At 51.0% G+C, this 26,795-nt stretch overlaps 2 protein-coding genes across 2 annotated transcripts; one reads left to right on the plus strand and one right to left on the minus strand.

The window, feature by feature from the left end:
* The first annotated feature begins 347 nt into the window (after nucleotides 1-347).
* Nucleotides 348-18,657, plus strand: ACTR1A (actin related protein 1A). Its single transcript, XM_065894588.1, has 11 exons — nucleotides 348-528; nucleotides 9,339-9,403; nucleotides 10,656-10,731; nucleotides 11,435-11,560; nucleotides 12,360-12,484; nucleotides 13,913-14,129; nucleotides 14,857-14,949; nucleotides 15,568-15,742; nucleotides 15,846-15,907; nucleotides 16,626-16,666; nucleotides 16,844-18,657. Exons 1-11 carry the CDS (start codon nucleotides 481-483, stop codon nucleotides 16,944-16,946), a joined length of 1,131 nt encoding a protein of 376 aa, XP_065750660.1. The 5' UTR covers nucleotides 348-480; the 3' UTR covers nucleotides 16,947-18,657.
* Nucleotides 18,658-19,878: 1,221 nt separating this feature from the next.
* On the minus strand, nucleotides 19,879-26,196 carry MFSD13A (major facilitator superfamily domain containing 13A). Its single transcript, XM_065894560.1, has 8 exons — nucleotides 25,890-26,196; nucleotides 25,375-25,457; nucleotides 24,340-24,792; nucleotides 24,064-24,190; nucleotides 23,150-23,246; nucleotides 22,414-22,585; nucleotides 22,147-22,340; nucleotides 19,879-20,673 (listed from the first exon to the last, which is right to left on the minus strand). Exons 1-8 carry the CDS (start codon nucleotides 26,055-26,057, stop codon nucleotides 20,411-20,413), a joined length of 1,557 nt encoding a protein of 518 aa, XP_065750632.1. The 5' UTR covers nucleotides 26,058-26,196; the 3' UTR covers nucleotides 19,879-20,410.
* Nucleotides 26,197-26,795: the final 599 nt, after the last annotated feature.

The following is a 26,795-nucleotide window of genomic DNA, read 5'->3' on the forward strand; positions in this document are numbered from 1 at the left end:
TCTTATAGACCCATATGAGAACATGGCAACCTCAAATTGTCCAGGGTAGGGAGTGGAAGGACTCATCTGTAAAATCCAAACATCCATGAGTTACTGATCAATCCAAACCGAACTACAGACAAGTACTCAGGACTACATATTTCAGCATGCACTGCGAATCGCTTCAAAGGGACTACATATCCGGGCATGCAATGCAACCATCAATCGGCGTCCCCTTCTACTTATCTACGGAGACTACAAAGCCCAGGGTACTGTGCGTCGGAAACGCGACGCCCCGTCCCTTAAACTAGGCGGGCCTCCGAAGCCGCCTGGATGGCTTACTCAGGTGCAAGGCATGCTGGGTGTTGTAGTTCTTCGGAAGCGAGGTCGGGCCGCTCCCTGGCCGCCCTGTACCGGCGGCTAGACTGCGCATGTGTGTCAGTGGCCTTAGCGGCGGACCAGGCTGGCAGTTCCTTCCTGAGAAGGAGAGATTCCTCTGCCATGGAGTCCTACGATGTGATCGCCAACCAGCCTGTCGTGATCGACAACGTGAGTTGCATCCCCCTAGCGGGGCTTATGCTCTCCTCCCCGAAGGGATCGCTTCCCGTGTTTCAGTCTGGGCCGCCGGCTCTTTGTCACTGGCCCGGCCTGTCAGGCGGGTTCAGCCGCCGCCGCCTCCGTCCTCCCCCGACCCGTAGTCCGCAGACAGGGCGGCCAGCCGGCCAGCAACCATAGGATGGAGAACCTTGGGATGGATAAAGGGAAGGGTTATAGTCCAGGCGGGGTCCTTGGGCCCTTGGCTCGAGGGGCCTTAACCGCTCTGTGAGCGCCCGGCGCCCGCCCCTCCCCAGTTTCCGATAACTCTATTGGCTCCTCTGGCTCTCCATCTTGACCGATGACCCCGCCTCTGGGCCTTGCAGGATGAGGGCAGCCCTCTGCAGTGATTGGCTCGCGCCCCTGTCGTTCTTCCGGGCCGCCATAGTGTTTCGCCTCTCTAAGGGGCGGGGCGGTGCACGAGGGCTGTTGGGATTGGTTTCTGGGACTCCCAGTGGTGCGGCCTGACTGGCTAGGGCCCGCCTGCTGGTGGAGAAGGGCTAAGTTTCCTTAGATCCCGAGCCGGCCGGGAGGCTTGGCGGTGTACCTGGGTGGGGCCCGAGAGTCAGGTGCCAGAAATGGGCTTAGGATTTCAGTTTTTTCTGTGATTATAAATTACAGAGTTAATAAAAATCGAGAAGAAAGGAGAGTGACAAAGCAAGCAGGGAGATACCTTCCTCTTCGGAACGCCTAGTTTCTGGGGGAAAAAATTACTAAACATAATATTTGCCAGGCGCTCTAGCGCTTACATGGGGGTTTCACATACATTCGAACTGGATCCTCACAAAAACCGGGTGAACAGTTGAGGCAGGAATTTTGGTCCTCGTTTTACAAGTGTGAAAACTGAAGAGCGAAGAGGTAAAAGTGAGCCCAAGGTCGCACAGTGTAGGTGCCCTAAATCCGGTGCTTTATCCATTATTCCTCTTGATAGTACCCCACGCAAATGCATCAGTAGTGACAAATGGAAAGAATCTACATACAGCTCTTATTTTTGGCGGAAGGAGGCAGTTGTTAAAAAAAAAAATGGATTTCTGTCTTCCACTCAAAGGTTTGGTCTCACGGAGATTGGTTGCTACCTTTCTAATCCCCTTCTAAGTCTCTAAATCCCTCCATTGAGGAAAAACTGACAATTCTGTCTTAAAGTGACTGTCAGATTCGCTCCGTTGATTCAGCCCTTTGGACCTTGCGCACTTGCAAGGTCCTTTCATTTGCATCATCTCATTTAAGCTTCAACACTGATATGTAGATAGAACTTGAAATATGCAGAAAAGTGAGGCTTGGAGAGGTTAACTAACAGTATTCAAACCACCTGGTTTATGAATTAAGGATCCAAGACTCAGATTGAGATTGGGTTCCAAATTCCTCACTTTTTCCAAGGAAAGGTGCTTCTTTGGTTAGCTTTCCTTCTCTCCAGGAAGGAGGTTGAGCTCAGTGAGACATCTCATGTTGGGGAGCAATTTTTTTTTGTCTGCTTCATTAGACTGTTAAACCCTGGTGGGAAAAAAAATGGTGTTCCTTCGTTTTTCATTACTCTCTTTCCCCACCTCCCTCCCACATACAGTATCTAGGACCTGACACCACTATGTGCACATTGGATTTTTAATTTTACTGATGGGTGGGGGGATAAATGACTGAATATCTCTATCACGGTAATAAAAATGTCCCTAAATAAAGAAAGGATTGTGGGGGATGGGGGGAGCCTAGTTAGTTTCTGTACAGGGTTGAGTAGGACTCCTTGTTCTTGATGTTGATTTTCAGAGAACACTATTTCTGTCTTCAGCCAGTCTGTGTGTGCTTCATCTGCCTTTTTCTTAAGTTTTAAAAAGAAAAAAAAAAGAAATTAGCAATCTCCTGTTTTCATCAGCAGTACAGAAGGAGTAGTCTGTCCATCCCACCAGATCCTTTGCTTCTGGATTTGTCGGGCAGCAGTTCTATCTCCATCCGCTTTCTTTAGTCACTTAAGCGAATGCTTCTTAGTTCTTTCTTTCTCTTTCTTGGTAGTGTATTTGAAATGCATCAAAACAGTGGTGCATTTTCAGTTTTAAGACTTAAGGAATAGACTTGCTTTTTTCTGGGAAAACATTTCCTTTATTATGCCAACAATCCCACCAAAAGGTAAAATAGGAGAAACTTAAGTAATTTTCCCACTAGGATTTACTGAGCATCTGCCACAGTTTTAGATATGGGGCCTCACGTAGTTCTTGCTGTTTGATATGTAGAGAGTTTTGTTTTGTTTTGTTTCAAAATGAAAGATGGATCGGAAAAATCATTTGAAATATTTGAGCCAACTTTATATTTTGAGAATGTGTCTCTAGCAGATTCAACAGCTCCATAGCTTACCATGCTGCCACAATTTTATTTCTGGGCTAAAGAGAGTGTAATTAGGGCTTCCCTGGTGGTGCAGTGGTTAAGAATCCACCTGCCAATGCAGGGGACACGGGTTCGAGCCCTGATCTGCGAAGATCCCACGCCCGTGTGCCACAACTACTTAGCCTGTGCTCTAGAGCCCACAAGCCACAGCTACTGAGCCTGCGTGCCACAACTACTGAAACCCGGGCGCCTAGAGCCCATGCTCCACAGCAAGAGAAGCCACCACAATGAGAAGCCCACGCACTGTGACGAAAAGTAGCCCCCGCTCGCCGCAACTAGAGAAAGTCTGCGTGCAGCAACACTCAATGCAGCCAAAAATAAATAAATAAATAAACCAACAAACAAGCAGTCATTCTTCCCAAAGGCATATCATAGATAGTAATACAAGAAAGAGGAGGACAGCTCCCAGGCCATATTCTGAGGACCACAACACTTTGATTAGAATACTATGTTTATTCTGAAGCTCAAATCTTTGTGAAGATCTTGAAGGTTAAGTTCTTTCCTAAAATGGATCAACATTCTGGTCAATTTTAAGATTGTCTTCATGACCATACTGTGTGGGCCTAATTGCAGGAACAATACCAGATCTTTACAGGTTTTTCAAGCTAAGAATTTAACTGTTTGGGGGGAATGTTATGCTGCCTCAGCCCCCTTTTTGAAAAGTGGGATACTTTAAACACACAGAAAAGTTCAGAGAAGTATATAACAAGCACCTAAGTAGCATGTCTTCCACCCAGATTTAATAAATGTCATTTGCCATATTTGCTTCATTTTTTTTAGGAAATAAAATGTTACAGATATAATTGAAGCCTCTTTGTACCCATCTACAATCCCATCCTTTCTTTCTGGTCCAGACATAACGCCAGAAGCAAACCATCATCGTTAAATTGATGTGCTCCTTTCCATCCATGATTTTATGGACACATGTATTTTATAATGTGTGTGTGTACAGTATTTATGTTTTGAAATTTTACTTAAGTGTTATCATCTTATTTGCCAGCTCTCCTTATTATAGAAAATTTCAAATATAAACAAAAGGAGGAGGAATAGTATAGCAAACATCCACATATCCATCGCCTCGCTGAAATGGTTATCAACTCTTGGTCAATCTACATTCCCACCCACTTCCCACTTCCACACTCTTTTATTTTATTATTTATTTATTTATTTTTGTTGCACCAGTTCTTATTTGTGGCAGGCGCGTTCCTTAGTTGTGGCATGCATTGGGGATCTAGTTCCCTGACAAGGGATCGAACCCTGGCCCCCTGCATTGGGAGTGCGGAGTCTTATCTACTGCGCCACCAGGGAAGTCCCCACACTCTTTTAAAAACATAACCAATATACTATTATCAAACCTAATAAAATTAATAATAATTCCTTAATATCATCAAATATCTAGTCAATGTTCAAATTTCATAATTGTCTCATTTTTTTAAACAATTTGTCATCAGCTCTTTTTTTTTTAACATCTTTATCGGAGTAAAATTGCTTTACAATGGTGTGTTACTTTCTGCTTTATAACAAAGTGAGTTAGCTATACATATACATATATTCCCGTATCTCCTCCCGCTTGCATCTCGCCTCCCAACCTCCCTATCCCACCCCTCTGGGTGGTCACACAGCACTGAGCTGATCTCCCTGTGCTATGTGACTGCTTCCCACTAGCTATCTATTTCACATTTGGTAGTATATATAAGTCCATGCCACTCTCACTTTGTCCCAGCTTACCCTTATCCCTCCACGTGTCCTCAAGTCCATTCTCTACGTCTGCGTCTTTATTCCTGTCCTGCCCCTAGGTTCTTCGGAACCATTTTTTTTTAGATTCCATATATATGTGTTAGCATACAATATTTGTTTTCCTCTTTCAGACTTACTTCACTCCATATGACAGACTCTAGGTCCATCCACCTCACTACAAATAACTCAATTTTGTTTCTTTTTATGGCTGAGTAATATTCCATTGTATATATGTGCCACATCTTCTTTATCCATTCATCTGTTGATTGTCATCAGCTCTTAAGATCTGCTGATTCACTTAAGTTTAAGGGACACTAGAATTAGCTGAGGAAATGGAAGTCAATATATTTATGTAACACGATCACTTGTGGTGTGACTTTCAGGCTGTTGGTTATACAACTGCAGCAAGAATCCATCCGTAGTTTGACGGAGAGAGTGAAGAGGAGGTGGCTTGCAGAGATAATCTCACTATTCATTTATGTATATTTTGAGAGCCACGGATGTGCTTCACATCAAGCTAGAAAGCATGTCTAGAACAGGGGTCTCAAACTCAATGCCTGCGGAGGCCAAGCAGATACATTAAAAAAGTCGTGGGGGGCTTCCCTGGTGGCTCAGTGGTTGAGAGTCTGCCTGCCGATGCAGGGGACATGGGTTCGTGACCCGGTCCGGGAAGATCCCACATGCCACGGAGCGGCGGCTGGGCCCGTGAGCCATGGCCGCTGAGCCTGCGCGTCCGGAGCCTGTGCTCCGCAACGGGAGAGGCCACAAACGAGAGGCCCGTGTAACGCAAAAAAAAAAAAAAAAAAAAAAAAAGTCGTGGGGGCCAGGGGGAGAAGGTAGCCTTAACAACAGTGCGAGGAATCTGAAAGGTGCATTGGGCACACCTGACCAAAGGGCCAGCTGCTTCTCATTTCCAACCAGTTGTCCCCATGTAGGAATGCAGACCCAATGTTGCCATATCTTCTGATTTTTCAAGAGAAATCAGAAGTATTAAATTTCATGTGCAATCTCTAATTTTTTAACTGTTAGAAGTTAATGTAAAAGTAGTTTGTGGTCTATGGAGACAGAAAGTAGATTAGTAGTTGCCTAGGGCTGGGGGTTGGTGGTGGTAAGGATGGAGAGTGGCTGCTAACGGATACAGCGTTTCTTTGGGGGATGATGACAAAGTTTTAAAATTAGATTGTGGTGAATGATTGTACACTGTGAATATACTAAGAACCATTGAATTACACACCTTAAATGGTAGATTGTACAGCATGTGAATTTTATCTCAATAAAGTTGTTTTTAAAAAACTACCTTATGGGGGACTTCCCTGGTGGCTCAGTGGTTAAGAATCCGCCTGCCAATGCAGGGGACACAGGTTCGAGCCCCGGTCCGGGAAGATCCCACATGCCGCGGAGCAACTAAGCCTGTGTGCCACAACTACTGAGCCTGCGCTCTAGAGCCCAAGAGCCGCAACTACTGAAGCCCGCGTGCCTAGAGCCCGTGCTCCAAGAGCCCGTGCTCCACAACAAGAGAAGTACCTCAATGAGAAGCCCACGCACCACAACAAAGAACAGCCGCAAATAGAGAAAACCCATGTGCACCAACAAAGACCCAACACAGCCAAAAATAAATAAATTAATTAATTTTTTTAAAAAAACTACTTTGTGGGCCAAACAAAATATGTCTTTGGGCCAAAATGGGCCACCAGTATCCTGGAATCTGAGGCTCCACCTCTCAGCGTCCTCTTCCCACTTGTAAAATGTCAGACAGCTAGCCTCCTTCCCAGCATGTCAAGAATAATCAGTGCTTAGGATAAGGTTGCCCAAGCCACAAGGCCTATAGCCAGCAGGTACTGGGAGAGCCTTGCTGAAGGATTTGCTATTTGTTTGCCTGCATCAGAAGGAGAATTGTCAGTGGTGGCTGGCAGCAGACTCGAGTCCCCAAAATCAAATGTTTAATGAGACTACTTTTTCAAGTAGCTTCTAAAAGGCATTTGTTTACTTGGCTTTGCCAGAGTGAATAACAAAGAGAGTGGCAGCTCATTTGCCAGGTATACAGTTCCTAGTTACAAATACTGTTAAAGAAATTGACATGACCCTGAAGAAATTGACATGCCCCTTTTATATGCTCTTATGGTATGGCTTGCGCAGAAGAGAGGCAACTCAGCCGGCTCCCCCATCCCCACACATTCTTCACCCATTCTTCAGCTGGCCTGCCAGGCAGCTCGTGGAGCTGCAGGGACAAGCTGGGTCTGGTTCCACCCTGTGAATCATTCCCAATCCTGCCTTTGCCTTCCCTGTACCACCTCTGCCTGGGGCTTCTGGCATTCCAGCTGTTCATTCAGGTTCCATACTTTAGGCTTCATCAGCTCAATCATTTGAGCTTGGTTTTCATTTTAGTCAACCAGCATCTATTCAAGTACCTTGCACATGTGAGATACCGCTGATATACAGTCTCTGACTTCAAGGAATTTGCACTGAAAGGAAACAAAAGTGGAAACCATAAATTCGAATAGAAAGCAGAATGAGGGGACTTCCCTGGCAGCCCAGTGGTTAAAACTTCGCCTTCCAATGCAGGGGGTGTGGGTTTGATCCCTGGTTGGGGAGCTAAGAGCCCACATGCCTCATGGCCAAAAAAAAAAAAAAAAAAAACATAAAACAGAAGCAATATTGTAACAAATTCAATAAAGACTTAAAAAAATGGTCCACATCAAAAGTATATATATATGTTTTTTTAAAGAAAAGCAGAATGAAATTTATGCTACCTAGTAAAACAGGTAATGGTGATTTGGGGAGATAATAGGAAGAGGATAATTAATTCCAACTGGGGATTATTCTTCAGGAGCAAGGCGGTAGTATTTGAACTGGGCATTTTATACTCTTGCCGGGAAGGATGGAGAGAAAGAAAAGAACCTAACATCTTACTCTGCTTTGTCACTCAGCCTCCAGTCCTTTTGCTAGTAAACTCAAAATCAAATATCCAGGAAAATCATCTCTTAAAAATATCTAGGAACTTTCCTGGCGATCCAGTTGTTAACACTCTGCGCTTCTACTGTGGGAGGCACAGGATCAATCCCTGGTCAGGGAACTAAGATCCTGTATGCCACATAGTCTGAAGCACAGACTCTAGATTACTTTTCTTGTTTTCAACCTCTACCAGGAGATCCAGTTAGTCTGCTGGCATCACCACACCCAGATGAAGGCAGTGGGCAATTATTGGAAGCTTGAGCTCACAAGTTCCCAGAGTTCTCTTGTACAGTGTTATTTTCACTAGCTGTGATGCTGTCCCAGGGCCCTTGGGTTTGCAGTAAGATAGTCTTTTCCTCCTTCCCGGTCTTTGAGCTCAGTTTACAGCTGCACCTTTTCCAGGCTCCTTGCTGTTCTGCCTAGGCCAATGGGTTTGCACATTGTCTCCTGTTTTTTCTGTTGGCAGAGGCTCCTGCTGTCTTAGAGAACTGGCTTGCCCTGCTCTCCTCCCATACTGCTTTCCCTGTCCTTCAACCACTTCTTACGTCCTCCCTCTGTCTTGCTACAATCAGGTACCAGGATGACCCATCTCACCCCACCCCAGCCCCTGCCCTTCTCCTATAGAAGGGCAGAAATAAGAGACAGAGAGGGATCCAGGGCTGTTGCCAGGAAGCCTTTGGTACCAAGGTAACCTTGGCTAGTTAGCTCTCCTGATGTGTTTACTGCTTGCTGTGTAGGTCCTGGAAATATCAATATTATACTCGTTCCAGGAGAAGTGGTCACCATGCAGCAGGAAAAGGCTTGCCCTAATTACACTTGCAGCTACAAACTGTGTTGGGGGGTGGAAGGACGAGGGTATCAGGTGTGGTGGCAGAAGAATTAAGAAGGAAGAAAACAGGGTGAATCTCAAGCAGTATCAGGCCTCGACATCTGTCCTGCGTGGAGTTGATGTCCAGAGTCAATGTTTACTTTGGCTGGGCCCGGGTGGTACCAGAGGTGATGGTGGGAGACATCAGATTCTTCTCAGACAGTGCTTTAGGGCTTTCCTGCTCTTTACCTCAAGAGACCAACAAGTAAAGCAAAGCATAGTGAAAAAACAAAACAACCACCACAAACCTCCCACAAAGCATAGTGGTCTGCCTCTGTAGTCAGAACCAGACAACGTGTGTCATATTGGAGTTAACTTCAAGTATGGCAGCGCTCGTGGTGGTGTCTGTCATAGAGGCCTTGGAGGGCAGGGATAGTCTGGGTCTGAGCTGGGAAAGTAGGTTAGAAGTGTTCCACGATGGTGTAACAGAATCATGCGCTCTTCCCTCCTTGGTTATATTCCTAAACTTGGCTGCTTCGGTGCTTCTAGTCACTTTCCTCTTCTCTCCTCAAGAGTTCTTTTTTTTCCCCTTTATTAATATTAATTTCCCTTTTTAATTCCGAAAGTAAAACATGTTCAATGTAGAAAAGTCAAAGAATACATAAAAATCAAATAATATTCAGAGTATGCAATAGAAATGCCCCTCACCATCCCCAGCCCCACTGCCCTCCCTTTGGTGTGTGTTCACTGTTCAGATTCTCATACAAGTGGATATAGTATACATAAGTATGAGGTCTCTCTCTTTAAAGTAAAAGTGGAACCATATTATACATACTGTATGATATATATCTCCTCTTGTTTTTGTGATATTGTGACTTCTCTTTCTCTCTCTCCTCAGGGATCCGGTGTGATTAAAGCTGGTTTTGCTGGTGATCAGATCCCCAAATACTGCTTTCCAAACTAGTAAGTCATTCTGTAGCTTAGTCAGAAGCTTGGGAGGCTTGTCAGCTTTATTATGGTGTCAGCCCTCCATCTTTTAGGGAGAAAGGATCTCTCATTTGGGTCAGTCTTGGTACTCAAAACAACAAGCGAGGGACAGGAGCTGGCTTTTGGAGTAAGCAGACAGTTGCCTGCAGGGTACAATCCAAGAGGTGAATTTTTTTTAATTTGATTTTATCTGATGCCAAAAATGTTATCATTGGTGACTCATTGCTTTGGATGACAGTCTCTTCATGGAACCCTCTTCTTAAAATTCTCCTATCACCCAGGATGGGGGTTAACATTAAACCATACCTACCATCCTAGTGAGAATGAGTTTTTGGTTTTTTTTATATAAGTTTATTTATTTTTATTTTTGGCTGCATTGGTCTTCGTTGCTGCGCACGGGCTTTCTCTAGTTGCGGCACGAGGGCTTCTCATTGCAGTGGCTTCTCTTGTTGTGGAGCACGGGCTCTAAGCACGCGGGCTTCAGTAGTTGTGGCACGCAGGCTCTAGAGCGCAGGCTCAGTAGTTGTGGTACACGGGCATAGTTGCTCCACAGCATGTGGGATCTTCCCGGACCAGGGCTTGAACCCGTGTCCCCTGCGTTGGCAGGCAGGTTCTTAACCACTGTGCCACCGGGGAAGCCCAAGGATGAGTTTTTTTCTCAGCACTTTCTTCCTGAGGCAGAGAGATTGCAGGCAGGAAAAGGGCACGGGTGCCTGGGAAAGGGGCTCAAAGCAGTAGAAAAAGGAAGAAAGGCTATCTGTCATTTACAACATCACAGTTTTCCTTAATAGGAGGCCTGGGCAGGAGGCTAAGGAGACAAAAACTTTTTGAGTTAATCGATCTAAATGAATTCTTGTTTCCCTGTCTCTCTTGATCTGCATATATACTGTGGAAAAAGAAGAACTAGAGGTATTGAATCCTCCAGAATTTGTTTTAATAACTTATAAAACAATATAAATATATGAAATATATGAAATACAAATGACTTAAAATAATAAATACAAAAAAATAAAATAATACATGTTTATTATAGAAATTGTGGGAAGTGCAGAAAAGCAGAAAGAGGAAAATCAAAATCAACTATAATCTCATTCCTCAACAATAATCACAGTAGAATTGAGTATATTTCTTCCCATCCAAGTACGTGCATCAGTACATCCTTCCCGTGTCCTGTCATGTGTTGTGTCATGAAATGAAAAGTGATGGTCCTCCCTGCTCTCTTTTGTAGTGTGGGCAGACCCAAACACGTTCGTGTCATGGCAGGTGCCCTCGAAGGCGACATCTTCATTGGCCCCAAAGCAGAGGTAATCCCCAGTCCTACTGAAGAAGCCTCAAGCCAGCAGGGGACCTTCATTGTTCCCCACTCGGGCAGTGTCCCACAGTGGGACATGGCCACGAGTAAAAGGAGCAATTTCCTCTTGAACTCTCCCCTTTCACTCTCTCATTCTAGAGAGAGTAAACCTAGTTGGTTTCCTTCTCCCAGGAACAGCCTCTGGTTTTGGAGAAAAAATATCTGGAACCCCACTTTGGGAAATAGAGACCAGTCTAGAAAAGAGGGCTTTCGCTTCATTGCCAATGATTAAGTTGACTGGCTTCGTTATTTTTTTGGCAGAAGTGATTGGGGGGAGATTCTAGCTGGGATACCCTGGAGATAAGTTAATTAGCACAGTTTGACAGTTAATTAGCACAGTTTTCCTCAGGCAGCTTCTAGAAGCAGAACAACAGAATCATTGTTGCCAACCTTGGTTGCAAACGCCAGGAGATTGTGTCCTGGAACCAGGCAATGAGGAGGGTGCCACCCAGCGGCCCACGGAAATGCAGAAGCCCTCTGCTTTGCCAGCTGGTTGGGCACTGAGTACAGTTCGCAGCATACAGCTTAGAGACTTGGAGGCTGGGTGGCCCGCCCTTAGCTGTGGTTGAGGACTGCAGGCCCTGGAAGAGTAGGGCCCACCTGGCAGCCCTGCTGAGAGGCTGGCTGTTGCTGTAAGTGCTGCTCTCTGCCCCCAGGAGCACCGAGGACTGCTCTCCATCCGCTACCCCATGGAGCACGGCATCGTCAAGGACTGGAACGACATGGAGCGCATCTGGCAATACGTCTATTCTAAGGACCAGCTGCAGACTTTCTCAGAGGAGGTGAGGGTCCTATGTTCAGGGTGCCCCTGCAGGGTTTGCAGAGCAGGCAGAGCCCCTACCCCAGAGATGAGGCGGATGACAATGATAACTGCCACGAGCGTTTGAGTCTTATGTTCTAGGCACCAGGCCATGTGCTTTCCAGACATGTTTGCATTTAATCTTCACAGCATTCCTATGAGATACAGGTAGTATTATCTCCATTTTATAAACAAGGGAACAGAAGGTCAGAGAAGCCAGGTGGTGTTTTTAAGATCACCCAGTGAATAGAGTAGTAGAGCTGGGATTCAAACCCACGTCTTTCAGACTTCAGAGCCTATACTCTTTACCTTCTAAGAAAGGAAGTCTCAACGCAGAAACACAAAAGGAAGGTGCGTACTAGGCTTATCAGAATTTCCAGGGGAGGGATATGTTCCATTTTTTAAAAGTACGGTCAATATTGAAATTTAATTTTCTATTTTGAAAAAAAATTTTTAACTATTATTTTTATCGTAATAATTCCAAATTTAGAGTTTAGCAAAATCTTGACAACTGGAGCTATACAGTAGGTACAAGGACCTATATAAGAATCTTGGAAGACAAGGAGGGGAGTAAGGGATGAGGACAGAATGAGACTTTAAAGGGGGTATGAATTTAGAAAGTTGAGAAGCTGACTTGGGTGGGGATAGGTGACAAGCCCAGTCTGTCCTTTTTTGGAGAGAGGCTGACAAAGGTCGCCTGAGCTCTCCAACCAGCCACACAGTACTAATGAGGGGTGGGAATCTGGCCTCGCCCTGATTGCTGTCTGGGCATCTTTCACCAGCATCCTGTGCTCCTGACAGAGGCGCCTTTAAACCCGCGGAAAAACCGGGAACGAGCTGCTGAAGTTTTCTTCGAGACCTTCAATGTGCCAGCCCTTTTCATCTCCATGCAAGCTGTGCTCAGCCTGTGAGTAGCAGCTGGCTGGCTAGCCTGGCCCCTTGCAGGGAAAGCAGTCCTTTGGCAGAGTCGAGGCTGCCTCTCCTTTGGGCTGGTTCAGAGTCACCTGAACATCTCTGCCAGGGAAGGTTGGATGGTGCGAAAGACAGCATTGAGGCTGTTTTCCAGTCTCGTAACTCCCTGCTGGTTTGGTGCCACAGGCTCTCCACTCAGCCTGCTGGGAAGGCCATGTGCTGCAACAGCTCTCCCTGCAGGCCCCTGTAATGACTTCGGGTATTATTTCAGGGCCTACTTGTGCCGGGTGCTATGCAAGCCTGGTGATAGGGTCGTGATGAAAACACCTCTGTGTTCCCTGTTCTCACACCCCTGTCTTTCTGTCACGCTCCCAACCTGCCTCACACCAGGGTTAGGTATATTACCAAGATCGTACACTGGTGACCTACAGATGGCATGTGTTTGGCCCCATTAAAAAATTGTGAGCCAGGGCTTCCCTGGTGGCGCAGTGGTTGAGAGTCCGCCTGCCGCTGCAGGGGACACTGGTTCGTGTCCCGGTCCGGGAAGATCCCACATGCCGCGGAGCTGCTGGGCCCATGCGCCATGGCCGCTGAGCCTGCGCGTCTGGAGCCTGTGCTCCGCAATGGGAGAGGCCACAACAGTGAGAGGCCCGCATACCGCAAAAAAAAAAAAAATTGTGAGCCAGCATTTAAAAATTAGGACATTTCCTGTCAAAATCCAAATTTTCGGCTTCTCTGAAAAAATGGGAAGATCTGGTAATGCTGGGCCTGCACTCCTCTAGAACAAAAATCAGCTGGAGCTGAAATAAAGTAGCAGCTGCACTTTAGATAGGGCTTGCAAACTTGACTTCACCACAGTCTCTCCATTGCCTGTTGTCCTCCCAACACGAAGGCAGAATGTCAGTTGCTATTTATGAAGCATTGTGGGGTTTTCCCCTCATATCACAGAAATATATGTCTGTACCCTTGTCCTTACCAAAAGAGAAAATACTAAGGACAGACCTAGAGGGCCATGTGGGAAGAAGCTAGTTTTTTATGAAAGTGAAGATATTATTTTCTTTTACTCATTCACTTTTCCTGCCTGACCCCTGTAGGCATTTGAGTTTTGTCCTCTTGTCTAGAGAGTAAAAACTGTCCCTCGGGCTGGGTCCCTGAAGCATCTGGGTCCCATCTCCTGCGGTTAGAAGGCCTGCTCTTCTGGGGGTTGGGGAAGGAGCTTGGAGAGGCTCAGCCCCTTTCCTTCAGACACTACAGGCTTGCTTGCTTCAGTACTCAGGCTGCCTTCGTACTTAGTCCAGTCGAAGGCTTCTGGAGAAGGCAGGCCCCAGCTTTAGTTTAGCTGACACTGAACTCTAGCAAGAAGTGAGTTTCTTCCCCGAGTGAGGAGGCAGGGGTTGGTGATGGTTTGCCCCCTTTGCTTCAGTTATGCCACCGGCAGGACCACGGGTGTGGTGCTGGATTCTGGGGATGGCGTCACCCACGCCGTGCCCATTTACGAGGGCTTTGCCATGCCCCACTCAATCATGCGCATCGACATCGCTGGCCGGGACGTCTCTCGCTTCCTTCGCCTCTACCTGCGCAAGGAAGGCTATGATTTCCACTCATCCTCCGAGTTTGAGATTGTCAAGGCCATAAAAGAAGTAAGTGTTGCCCCCATGGGCCCAGGGCTGGGAGAGGGAATGGGAATAGCAGCCAGGACCTCCGTGACCTGAAGTGAAGAGCGGCAAAGCTCCTGTCCTGGGGATCAGGCTCTGCCCTCCCCAGCCAGGCCTCCTGGCAGCTGTGTGGTCTCCAGCTGGGTCCCCTGACCCTGACGGATTCACCTTCCAAAGTGCTGCCGTCTTGTGGTAGAAAGGGAGCTGCCTCTATTTCCTAAGCTGGGTGATGAGCACACCATGCTCCTTTACTTAATGCTTTTTATACATTACGTACAAATTACATACGTTCTTTTACATCCTTGAAGAAGTCAGAATACTTTTTTCTTTTTTGGTAAAATGAACCCTCCTGCCACCTATAGCTCTAGGAGACCTCGGAGCTGGGTAGGCAGTACCCAGAACTGTATGAGTAGTAGGAGAAAAACACCTGAGTCTGGACTAAAATTAGGGTGTGGTCTCAGACCCAAATCCAGAAAGCTGAGTTGCCACGCTTGCGCAGCAGGAAGGTGGAGCAGGTGAAAACGATATCCTAAGAAAGGGCAGGGAGATTTCGGTCAGCCCTCACTGGGTGGCACTTAGCATATACAGCTCTAACGACCTTTAGGGCAGTCACTGCAATGGGCAGATTTCTGCAGCAGCACATCACTCCCGGGGACTTTGACTGGGTAGGCGCCAGGTTTCCTGCCTGCCTGACTTGTGCTTCGTTCTGCAGAGAGCCTGCTACCTATCCATAAACCCCCAGAAGGATGAGACGCTAGAGACGGAGAAGGCACAGTACTACCTGCCCGACGGCAGCACCATTGAGGTAGGTGTCCGGACCTCTCCTCTCAGGCCCCCCAGGCCCCAAAAGCTCTGGGCCCAAACCAGACTTCCCACGGGCAGGCTGGAGTCAGGTCTTTCACACCATCTGCCTGGAGCAGCATAGCTCTTGAGCCACAGCATCTCCTGCAGAGCGAGGTGCCAGGGACTTTGCTTGTCCTGTGTGGAGGGGAGAAGGCACCAGAGGCATCTTCCTAGGTCGGAATGGGACTAGGAAGCGTGAGGTAGAGTGCTGTCCTTAACCACTTAGGCACAGTGTAGGGTGAGTTCCATCTCCCTGGACCTCCACTGATAGGAAGAAATTTCCACAAATGAATGAATCCATCTATTAAGTCTCTGGCCGGCACGTGCCAGAGCTAGGATTACGCACAGGAGCTTCCTCTCTGTAGTTTCCCAGGAGCCCTGTTTGTTCCTTTTTGTTCCCAGGAGCCCTCTCTTTGTTCTTCTTTGTGCCCTTGACGTACAAGGTCTTGCCTGAGCGTGGCCTTCCTAGCCACCTGGTTACTAAGCCATGGGCAGAGGGCCCTCTTCCTAGCCACCTGGTTACTAAGCCATGGGCAGAGAGCCCCCACCCCAGCCTGAGAAGCTTGCGGCCCCCCTGCAGATTGGTCCTTCCCGATTCCGGGCACCTGAGCTGCTGTTCAGGCCGGACCTGATCGGCGAGGAGAGCGAGGGCATCCATGAGGTGCTGGTGTTCGCCATCCAGAAGTCTGACATGGACCTGCGGCGCACACTTTTCTCTAACATCGTCCTTTCGGGAGGCTCCACCCTGTTCAAAGGTTGGTCTTTGCTCTCAGCGCCCTTCCCCAGGAAGCTTCCACATACTGCTGGGCCCCGACGCCCAGAGAATTGACGTGAGATTCTCCTTTCCTGCCCATTCAGGTTTTGGTGACAGGCTATTGAGTGAAGTGAAGAAATTGGCTCCGAAAGATGTGAAGATCAGGGTAGGAGCATGCTGGGGGCGGGGCCAGGGGCTGGGTGGAACTGAGCCTCCCAGGATCTGGAGGGCCATGTGGCGTGGCCTCCCCTCCTGCTCTGCCCAAGTTTTTCGGGCACCGCCAGATGGCTCCCAGCTTCTACTCTGCCCCTGAAGCCCACCAGAGGGGAGGACCCCTCTTCACTCTCCGTCTTCACAAAAGGGGGCAGTTCTGATACCCAGATGTGGCAGGGTGCTAGGCTGAGGGCCCCACACGTGGTCTTTCAGGGAAACGGTAACACTGACAGGAGACTGACTTTGACTGCTCCCCTGTGACACAGTCTAACGTCTTAGTGACTGCTGAGGAGAGCTGGCCTGCCTAAGGGGGGATCCTGAATGGAGGAGTGTGGTTCTTGCCACCACACTGGGGCTTCCCACCAGCCCCCGACGGAGCCAAATCTTGCCCCCAGATAGCCCCAGCTTCCCTGGGAGCCATAGATACTTAGGGATGCCGGGAACCTCTTTCTTCAGATGAGCAGGCTGGCCACAGTACCCCCCAGAGAGGCCACAGGGTCCAGCAGGGACATAACTTAAAGCCTGTTTTATGAAATATATCCACTGAAATGTATCCATGTATCCACCGGCTCTCACTGGCGGTGAGAATTGGCCATAAAGGTGAGTAGTGGCAGGGAAAGGGAGAGGGGAGGATGGACGTCTCAGATTCCTCTTTCCACCCACCCCTGCAGATATCTGCACCGCAAGAGAGACTGTATTCCACATGGATTGGGTGAGTAGCTCTTCTGGGCATAAGAGCGGAACAGGAAGCAAAGGCATTGATTACCCCTCACCACCCCATCCCTTTAAAGAAAAGCCTGGTCTGGTTTGGCCCCAGGGGGACTGGCTGGCTCCATGAGTACCCACTCCCCTTCTCTGACATTGTTCCTTTGGATTCCCTCCACTCCAGGGGCTCCATCCTTGCCTCCCTGGACACCTTTAAAAAGATGTGGGTCTCTAAGAAGGAATACGAGGAAGACGGTGCCCGATCCATCCACAGGAAAACCTTCTAATATTGGGACATCATCTTCACCTCTCTCTGAAGTTAACTCCACTTTAAAACTCGCTTTCTTGAGTCGGAGTGTTTGCGAGGAATTGCCTGTGTGTATGAGTGTGTGTGTGGGTGTGTGGGTACGAGTGTGTGCGCATATGCGAGTGCCGTGTGGCCCGGGGATCCCAGGGATCCCGGGGCCCAGAAAGGACGATGAACTACCCACGATGGTGACGGCCTGAGACCTGGGGTTGACCACTAACTGGCCCGACAGGGAAGAATGCTGGCAGAGGGCCCTGCTCCGTCAGCAGGGTCTTTGGCTGGCTGTGTGGGACTATGTTTACTACCATAGGGAGACAGAGAGGGAGGTAAACCCAACCCCCAGGAGACCTTGCTGCTGCCCATCCTAGGCTGGGCCAGCCCCACCCCTACCCCACCCAGGGTGCCCTGCGGCCCAAGGCAGCTGCTGCCTCCCCTTGCTCATCATTCTGCTCTCAATGCCCCTTGATCACAGACTGAGGGCCAGGGTTGAGTTCTGTCTGGTTTTGTTGCAGTTTGGGTTTAGAAAGCTGGAAAAGCACTCCAGGAGTGGTTACTGAGACTTCGGTATCAGGAGGGGGCAGGATGCCCTCATCTTCACCTGGAGACCAGGACCACACTGGGCATTTGAGGAGGGCAGGAGTAGTGCTACTTCTGATGGGTGGCAGAGTTAACGCTCTAACCCCCAACCCCCATCCGGGGATCTTGGGAGAGTTTCAGGAGCCTCTTGGCCCCAGGCCCTTGCTTTCCATCCATCCATGGGCAAAGCCATCTTCAGTTTTATTTATTGAAGTGTTTGTTCAGTACAGGGACTGGAGCGAGGGAGCTCACTGCCTCCTGCCCGCCAGTCACCCTGTTCACACTAACGTTTACAGCACCTAAGCTTAGCATAGCATCCAGGGCCCCGCCACTCCCCGCTAACGGTGAACTGACAGTATCCATAGGCCTCAGGACCATTTGGGATCAGAGGCTACACTCAGAGTCACTCCAGCCTCTTTCTTTCTCCCTCTTCCACTTGCTCACCACCCTGGAATCAACAGGCTGGTTGCTGGTTGGATTTTCTGAAACAGGAGGTAGAATCACCCTTTGGCAGAGGCTGCTAGCAAAGGAGGGGTGCTGGGGATCCAGCCTTCTTAGGACTGGAGAAAGAGCTGCAATTAGGTTGCCTTTTCCCACGCTAGCTGACCCGGGGGGACTAGGTTGTAGGGGCGAGACAGCCCCCTCTGGGCTGATTTGTGCCATTCTTTTCTTTGCACTTGTTTGGTTAGGGAGGGGCCAGACCAGAGTGCCAGGAGCTGATGGGCTCAGGCTCACCTCCTCTGGTCCAGTGGGGCCAGGTGCCTACCCTGGACTGGGCTGGCCTGGCAGTGGTCCCAAGGCTCTTCAGGCCAGATGGTGCAAAGCTGGGGCTAGCAGATATTCACCGGCACCCTCACCTGTGACACCAAGACCTGCCCTGATCCCAGATTCCAGGCAGTATTCTCCCCCATGCCGTCCAATGACCAAAGGCCCTGCCAGGTGTGGGCCACAGCAGCAGGTGTGTGTGAAAGCGATGTGGCGACCCACAGACTGCAGTGTGCTTAACCAGCTCACCTCCCCCGCCCTTAGCCCAAGCCTGTCCCTCGCACAGCCTCGCACAAACCACGTTGCCTGGTGGGGCCCAGTGTACTTAAATAAACTCCTTCCAATAGACACATCAGCTGGGCCTCTGTCTGTAGCCAGTGCAGGGTGGGAGGAGGGAGAAGCTGTGGGCCCGGAATCTGAGGCTGTGACTGGGCCTAGTCTGTCCTCCAGAGGGCACTGTTGCACCAGCCAGACTTGGCCTGACCTTAGCCCAAGCCCCAGCCTGTCAGGTGGACGCAGAGAAGATGGTGTTCACAACGAAGCCCAAAGACCAGGTCAGGAATGAAGGCCCCAGGCCTGTGCACATGCCCAAGCCCATGGATGAGACTCCACCCCAAATGAGGGGGCCAGCTCTTCACATCTCTGAAGTCAGAAGCTTATTAAAATACTGTTCCCAGGGCCCACGCGCAGATATGCTAATTAATCAGTTCTCCATTTTAAACCTGTATACTTGGGGGGGAGCGGGGAGCGGTTTTCCAGGCACTTTACACATGTTAATCCATTTGATTCTCCCAACAACCGTACAAAGTGTAAGTATGTTTGTTATTCCTTATATAATTTCCCAAAGCTCTGCCCTTTGTTAACTAGAATTTGAACCCAGGCAATATAGCCCTAGGGCCTACATTCTTAACCGCTGTGCACACCCTCAAATAACCATTGGCCTAGAGCAGTGGTTCCCAGTCAAAGTCAGTTTTGCCCCTTAGGACACACTTGGCAATGCCCGGAGATGTTTGGTCGTCACAACTGGAGGGAGATGCTACTGACATCTAGTAGGCAGAGGCCAGGGATGCTGCTAAACATCCACAACAAAGAACAGCCCAGCCCCAAATGTCTGTAGTGCCGAGGCCGAGAAACGCTGACCTCAAGCAGAGGTTCTCAGTCCCAGCTGCACGGTAAAATCACCACAGAGCTTTCCGAAACCCCAGTGCCAGGCGGTACCCAGACCCATGAAATCAGAATCTTGGGGAACAACTCAGACACCAGCATCTTTGCAAGCTCCCCAGCGACTCCAAGGTTAAGGACCTCTAGCCTAGAAGTGGCCACTCCTCCTTGCCCACCATGTCCAGCAGTGGTACATGGGAAACGCACTGGGGCTACGCATGCAGGCCTGAAAGCTGTTTCGCTCCCAAGGGCCCATGCGGCCACAGGCCTGCAGGCTCTCCCTGCTACCCCAGTGACTCTGATGTGGGTGGCCCCCCACTCATCTCTGAAATGCTCTCAGGCTGCTCTTATTAAGTAAGGAATCCTGTTCCCCAACCCACCACTCCCACACACAGCACAGACCTCAGGAGTGGGAATAGAAATGACCGACTTCAATCAGTCTGTGATGGAATGAACATCGCTGAGAGGCCAGATGGGGACGCGGGCGCCCTGTAGCAGCTAGGGCGCACCACTCCACGCACAGCTGAGGCAGAGAGTTCTGAGAGAAGCCACCACAAGGAGCAGGTGGGACTCAGTTTCCTCTGACTAGGCCAAAGTGGTTTCCGAGCCCACATAGGGCACCAGCCCCAGCCAGGAAGGGGGATAGGCCTCTGTGCCCACAGCAACCCCACGTGACCACAGGGTGGGCCCCCTCCCTTCGTGATCCTCTTCTTCCTCCTGCCACATAGGAGGAAGCGGGTCCCTGAGCACAAACGCCCCAACCCTTGCCCAAGCTGAGCCCGACAGCCAAGCAGGAACTTAGACCTCAGTGTCGCTCCCTGCGCAGCCCCAGGAGCTCCCACTCCGCCATCTGTCCTCCAGGCTGCACCCCAGGAAGGCGAAAGAGACTGGCCACCCAGGGCTGCAGGTAGTGTCCTCAGCAGGGTGGCCTTGCCGCTCCCCTCACACCATCTTAATGTCCAGGGTTTGGGCCCGTGACAGGTTCTGACGCTGGGCTTTGACCGCATGCAGGCGTCTCCCATACAGCGTGAACTGGGACCAGGTGAACAGCTGCAGCAGAGCACAGGTGATGGGCACCAGCACCAGCAGGTAGAAGCAGCCCTGGCGGAGCGTCGGGGCCTGTGGTGGGGGTGGAGCCGGGGGCTCTGGCCAGGGCTGGGCACTCCCCACAGGCGTCAGTGCGGGCTGCTGGAAGAGATCATGACCTAGGATGAGAGAGTCCGCAGAAAGAACAGGTCAGCCCTGGTCTCTTCCACAGTCCATGGTGCCGCATCTCACACGCCACGGGCACGTGTCCAAATGGCAGCTCTTGATTCCTCCCCCAGACTTGCTTCTCCCCTGTTCTTCTCTTCTTGGGGAATGGTACCGCCATCCCCCCAATAACCTCGAAGTCTTCCTAGATTCCTCAGTTAATTTCACCACTCCCCGACAGCCAATCCTTCACTTCCCCCAACTCCAAAACACAGCCCAAAACAAACACTTCTTTTCAGCCCCCAGCCCCACCTGCTCCAAGCCTCCATCGCCTGTGCCACAGCCTCCCTACAGCCCATCCTCCGTGCAGCAGTCAGAGCGAACTTTAAAGCGTGTAAATCAGACGAGGCCACTCCCCTACTTAAAAGCCACCCAATAGCTGCACTGAGAATAAAATTCACACCCTGCCCAGATCTACAGAGCCCTCTTCACTTTTCCAGCCTCATCTCCAAGCCACTCTTTCTTATAAATTTATTTCTTTATTTTTGGCTGCGTTGGGTCTTCGTTGTTGTGTGCGGGCTTTCTCTAGTTGCGGCGAGCCAGGGCTACTCTTCGTTGCGGTGCGCGGGCTTCTCACTGCGGTGGCTTCTCTTTTTGCAGAGCACGGGCTCTAGGCGTGCCGGCTTTAGTAGTTGTGGCACGTGGGCTCAGTAGTTGTGACTCGCGGCTCTAGAGCGCAGGCTCAGTAGTTGTGGCACATAGGCTCAGTAGTTGTGGCTCACGGCTCTAGAGCACAGGCTCAGTAGTTGTGGCACATGGGTTTAGTTGCTCCGTGGCATGTGGGATCTTCCCGGACCAGGGCTCGAACCCGGGTCCCCTGCATTGGCAGATGGATTCTTAACCACTGCACCACCAGGGAAGTCTGCCAAACCACTCTTGATAACTTGGGCCCACTTCCAGTTCTCTCTGTCTGGGATTTGCTGAGATCTATGTAGACCAAATCCTCGCCATTCAGTTCACATCCTGGGTGTCACCTCCTCAGAGAGACCTTCCCGGACCACACTAAGCAGCTTCTCAGTCACAATGGCTGGTTTTTACCAACGCACTTATCACTACCTGTTTGGCTGTTTATTGCCGACCCTACCCCCACACCCTGACTAGAATATAAGCTCCACGATGGCAAAGACCTTGTCTGTCTTATTTTGTTATCTCCCTCCCTAGAGGCACCTAGAGCAGCACCTGGCAGAGAAGGTATTCCATACATATTTGTTGAATGAACGAATGAAAGAGTGTAACCCAGTTCCTCTACCCACATGCAGAGAGGCAGAGGAGGGGTGGCAGCCGGGGGTGGCCCAGACCCAGCCTCTGTTGGCTGGTTGCCATTCTCTCCCTCAATGGACCCAGATCCCAGGCTGATCAGCTGGTACACCCGGTAAGCTGTGCTCCCTGGAGCCTCCAGAGCCCTGTGCCAGCCCCTGGGCTCTCACCTGTGTAGAAGCACAGCAGCCAGGTGCCCAGAAGCGGGGCGAAGGTCTGGCCTGGCTTGGTCACCAAGGCCACCATGCCAAAGAGAAGCGCTGAGGCCGCCTGCTTGCGGTGGTTCAGCACCAGGTCCTCGTCCACCAGGTCAGTGACCACCAAGGTCAACAGCTTACAGGTGCCCTCAGTGAAGACACGGTTGCTGCCGGCGGAGAGAGCAGACAAAAATGAAGGGGTGGGACAGAGGTGCGGGGATGGAGGAGGGCAGGGCATACCTGGCGATGAAGAGGCAGAGCAGGCCAGGGCGGTCGGGGCCAGCGCACAGCATGAGCAGGCTCAGGCCCAGTTTGAGCAGGAAGAGCCCGCGCACCACAGCGTAGACGCCCCAGCGCCGGCACAGGGGCAGGAAGTAGAGATTGTTGAGATGCGGAGCAACATAGGAGATGCCTGGGGAAGGGGGTGCGCCCTCGTCAGGAGGCACTGCCACAACCTCCACAACTGCCCACAGTTGGCCATCGGGATCAGAGTTTGCACTAATCCAACACTAACGAGGTTCAGGCTCCGTGCTAAGAGCTCCACACCCTTTTATTTAGTCCTCACGACCCTTTAAGGTAAGTACTATTATCATTCCTACTTTACAGAGAAGTGGAGGCCCAAAGAGATGAAATAAAACACACCCAAGGCCACACAGTGAATAAGCACGGTCAAGACACACACCCAGGCCTGTCAGGACAGTAGTCCTCCCTGTGAACCAGCCACTGTACCACTTCACCTCTGGGTGTCACCGCCACCCAGAGGACCACCATGAGGGCAGCCCTACCCACTCAAACCCACAGAGGCTCCCTCCCTCCCTCTGGAAAACAGAGCCGGGGGCTGGAGGTGCAACCCCAGCACGGATTCTGCCCTCTGCCACCTGGGCCCCAGCTGGGGAGGCGGCTGTGCCTACAGCCGGGTTAGGGGTTCTGGGGTGCAAGCCTTTGTCCTTCCGGCCTGCCCAAGGCACCCACTCACCCAACAGGAAGGAGCCAGTGGAGAGGGAGATGTGGTCTGACAGCAGATGCTCCAGGAAGAGGGGGAAGAAGTTGCTGTTGAAGTGGCAGTGAAAGACCTGCAACCAACAGGGACAGTGAGGAGGCCAGGAAGAGGGCAGAAGCCAGCAGGTGGGGCAGCAGGAGCAAGAGCGGCCTCCACCCCCGTGTCCCTCGGCGTGGAACATGCCAGAACAAAACCTGAAACCAGGGCTTCCCTGGTGGCACAGTGGTTGGGAGTCCGCCTGCCGATGCAGGGGACACGGGTTCGTGACCCGGTCCGGGAAGATCCCACATGCCGTGGAGCGCCTGGGCCTGTGAGCCATGGCTGCTGAGCCTGCGCGTCTGGAGCCTGTGCTCCACAACGGGAGAGGCCACAGCAGTGAGAGACCCGCATACCGCAAAAAACAACAACAACAAAACCTGAAACCAACTTCCTATGCTCATCAAGTTTGCTAAAAGTTAGAAGGAATGAAAAAATTGTCATTAGAACAATTAAAAGCTTTTTCTCTTATAAAACCTATCAATGCTAAAACAAGCTAAATGACACAAAAACAATCTATTTCTAAATTTGGTTGGCTTATATACTACAGATGTTTTAGGTATGGCATGTGGTGTTTTAAAAGTCTCCAAGGGGGCACCTCTTTTTCATATCCTCACTTTGCAGGTGAGGAGATGGCTGCCCCGAGAGACTGAGACAAGCCTAAGATGACGCAGAGAGCTAGGAGCTCAGATGCTGCTAGAATCCAGGTATCTAACAACCCAACTCGTGCTCCTGCCATTGAATGGCCCAGCCATTCTCAGGCGAGGCCAGAACTGATTTCCCAGCTTCTGAGGAGCCTGTTCCCTTGAGTGAGAAATTCGTAGCCATCCTGGGTGGAGGCACTGCTCCCGTACCTGCACCAGGTCCATGCCCACGAACCACAGGAAGTTCCGGTGGCGGGCCAGCTGCCGAAGGTACTGGCCCAAGGTGATGCTGCCCGTCTCCTCACCACCAAGAAGCAGCTCTTCTTCTTCACACAGGCTACAGGGCAGAGGGGATTCAAGAACGGCCTAGGCTGGGCCAGAGCCATCCCCCACCTGGCAGCCATCCACCAGCCAGGGGCCCCAGCATGGCAGTCACACCCAGCAGAGTGCTGGCGGGACCCTGGAGAGCCAGAGCTGGCCACTCACCCGCCATCCACAGCCAGGGTTGGGCACCCCGGTTCCCTGCTGGCCGCCTCCACCCGCCACCTCAGCAGCCGTGTGGCCCCCACAAAGCCCAGCCCAGAGCCAGCGGCCAGTGCCAGGCAGAAGGCACGGAAGGAAGAGAAGTCTTCTTTGTTCCAGAAGGCGTAGGAGGCAAAGACAGACAGGGAGCCAGCCGCACTGAAGAGGGAGCAGTAGAAGTTGAGGTGGGTGCGGTCGTGGGCTGAGAGGGCCAGGTCAGCCAGCAAGGCATGATGGTGCAGGTCCACGAGCGTCAGGAAGCCATCATAGAGGCACAGGCACAGCAAGAACTGCAGGCCAGCTGGAGCCCAGGGCACCCAGAACGCCAGGAACGACAGCGCCAGCAGCGGCCCATGCCAGCCCAGCGCCCGCACCCGTGCCAGCACCACGGCCCTTGAGGAGAGCCTGGCGCCTGACCTGCCAGGGAGAGGGGTGCTGTTGGGAGATGCCCCTACAGCCTTGGCAGGCCCCAGTTCCCCCTGCCCGGGGCCCAGAGGAGGGAACAACAGAGGCCCAGAGCATGAGACTCACACCAGGGTGGTCCCACTGAGCCCTGAGTTCAACCCCTGATTTAGGAAGCACAACTCACCAGTGGGTACACTCTCCCCTCTGCTCTCTTACCAGCCTGCCAGGGCTGACGGCCAAAGGGTGGTGGGATACCCATTCCTCAAGCTTGGGGGCAGTGATGGGCCCGAGCAGGGATGGGCTAAAGAAATGTGCCAGAAGCAGCAGAGTGTTTGCTGCATGGAGCCCCGTCCTGAGGGCCTGATAAACCAAGCGGGGGTACATTTCTCCCTGAGCTGAGCAAGGCAGCAGCCAGCCAAGGCCACTTCTTCAAACTGGACAGAGTCTGCCTGACCTTGGGAAAGGAGGAAGCCTGCACAACAGCTGGAAATGGTCTCCCTTTCTTCCCCACCCCAAACACAGGCAGGGGTCCTCCAGCTCTGGGAGGGGGTAGGTGGGACAGAACCAGCTCTGAGCCATCCTCGGGAAACAAACCGGGGCTGGGAGCTGAGGAACTGACGGTCACTCAGCCAGCCGAACAGGGGGTCATTGAGGCTGTTCCAGAGGAGAAACACCGTCTGTGGGCAGAGGGGAAACGGGCAGGTGGGCTCCAGGCAGCCTCCTCTCCGGGGCTTTCTCCATCCCAGCCTGCTCACCACCTCTCAGAGATGACCCCAGCTTTCCTTCCTGCAAACCTTTGCTCAGGTCAGTCCCTCTGTTATAACCCATAGTGACTGTCCCATCAAACTCCCACCCATCCAGGGCCCAGCTGATAAATATATGTGAATATATTATAAATGTGCATACATAGAACAGTGCCTGGCTCACAAGACAGAGGCCAGGAGAGCTGGCGTAATCCTCACTGAGGAGTCATCAAGGCCTCCAGCTCCAGCTTTTCTTGCTGAATCTCGGTGGGCAACCCGGCTTGCCCCAAGCTCCTGGCTGGGCAGGATCCAGCCCTGCCATCTGCCTGGCTCCCACCCTGGCTAGCTGCCCCAGCTCTGGCCTACCTCTCCGACCCAGAAGGCAGCTTTGTTGATCTTGTACACTGAGACAAAGGTGTCCACGTAGTAAAGCAGGAACACATTGTGCAGGACAGAGATGAAGAGGGCCAGGGAGCCATAGACCATGGCCGTGGGCAGGCCCAGCAGCCAGGCCCAGGGCCCACCCAGCCCCATGGCGGCCAGCCCAGCCTCAGCCCCAGGAGTACTGAGGAGCGCTCATGGCCACGGGCAGTCTGGCCATCCTTGTCCCTGGGGAAGAAGAAGCCAGTTAGCTGCAGGCATCAGAGCCAGCTGATCTAACCCCAGACCTCTGAGTCATCTCACTGGGAGAAAGTCTGTACATAAAACAAAACTGGGGAATCGTCAACGATGTCCAGCTAAAACAATGCTGGACTAGATACCACTACTGGAGAGTAACCCAAGGAAACTGATAAAGGCGTGGGAAGAGAAGGCAGCCAGCCAGCAAGTGCTGAGCCAGGTCACGTGCTAGCGCGCTGTGCTCAGTATCTTCTTTCATCCATACTTTACTCAACCTTAACGGTCCAGACATGACAACCCTGGGCTTGGGCACATACTGTGCCTACAGTGGCACCTCGGGCAAGCTACTTAACCCCAGCCTCAGTTTTCTCTTCTGTAAAAAGGAAAAGTGGATGATCATGGCTACTCAGAGGAATGTAAGGATTAAATGAGGTAACTCATGGAGTGCTCAATAAATGGACGTTAGTGATCTCATTATCATCTTTATAAAATCCCTACAGAGTTTACAGCACTATTACAATATTATAGGAGAGCAACCCCAAGCTCAGAGATGTTAAGTAATTTGCCCAGTGTTGCACAGCAAAAAAGTAGTAGATTTGAACCCTGACCTGTCTGGCTCCAAAGGCTTTTCTGCCACTTGACCTCCCAAGTTGG

The sequence above is a fragment of the Phocoena phocoena genome, chromosome 16, assembly GCF_963924675.1.
Source record: "Phocoena phocoena chromosome 16, mPhoPho1.1, whole genome shotgun sequence".
Classification (NCBI taxonomy): domain Eukaryota; kingdom Metazoa; phylum Chordata; class Mammalia; order Artiodactyla; family Phocoenidae; genus Phocoena; species Phocoena phocoena.

What these genes read in the sequence shown, in the direction of transcription:
- ACTR1A (XM_065894588.1), top strand. Translation starts at nt 481, where the DNA reads ATGGAGTCCTACGATGTGATCGCCAACCAGCCTGTCGTGATCGACAAC. An exon ending in AGCCTGTCGTGATCGACAAC is followed by an intron (nt 529 to 9,338) that starts GTGAGTTGCATC and finishes CTCTCTCCTCAG; the next exon opens with GGATCCGGTGTGATTAAAGC. An exon ending in ATGCAAGCTGTGCTCAGCCT is followed by an intron (nt 12,485 to 13,912) that starts GTGAGTAGCAGC and finishes CCTTTGCTTCAG; the next exon opens with TTATGCCACCGGCAGGACCA.
- MFSD13A (XM_065894560.1), bottom strand. Translation starts at nt 26,057, where the DNA reads ATGGGGCTGGGTGGGCCCTGGGCCTGGCTGCTGGGCCTGCCCACGGCC. An exon ending in CTCTGCCTCTTCATCGCCAG is followed by an intron (nt 22,341 to 22,413) that starts GTATGCCCTGCC and finishes CTCCGCCGGCAG; the next exon opens with CAACCGTGTCTTCACTGAGG. An exon ending in GCTGCTGTGCTTCTACACAG is followed by an intron (nt 20,674 to 22,146) that starts GTGAGAGCCCAG and finishes CTCTCATCCTAG; the next exon opens with GTCATGATCTCTTCCAGCAG.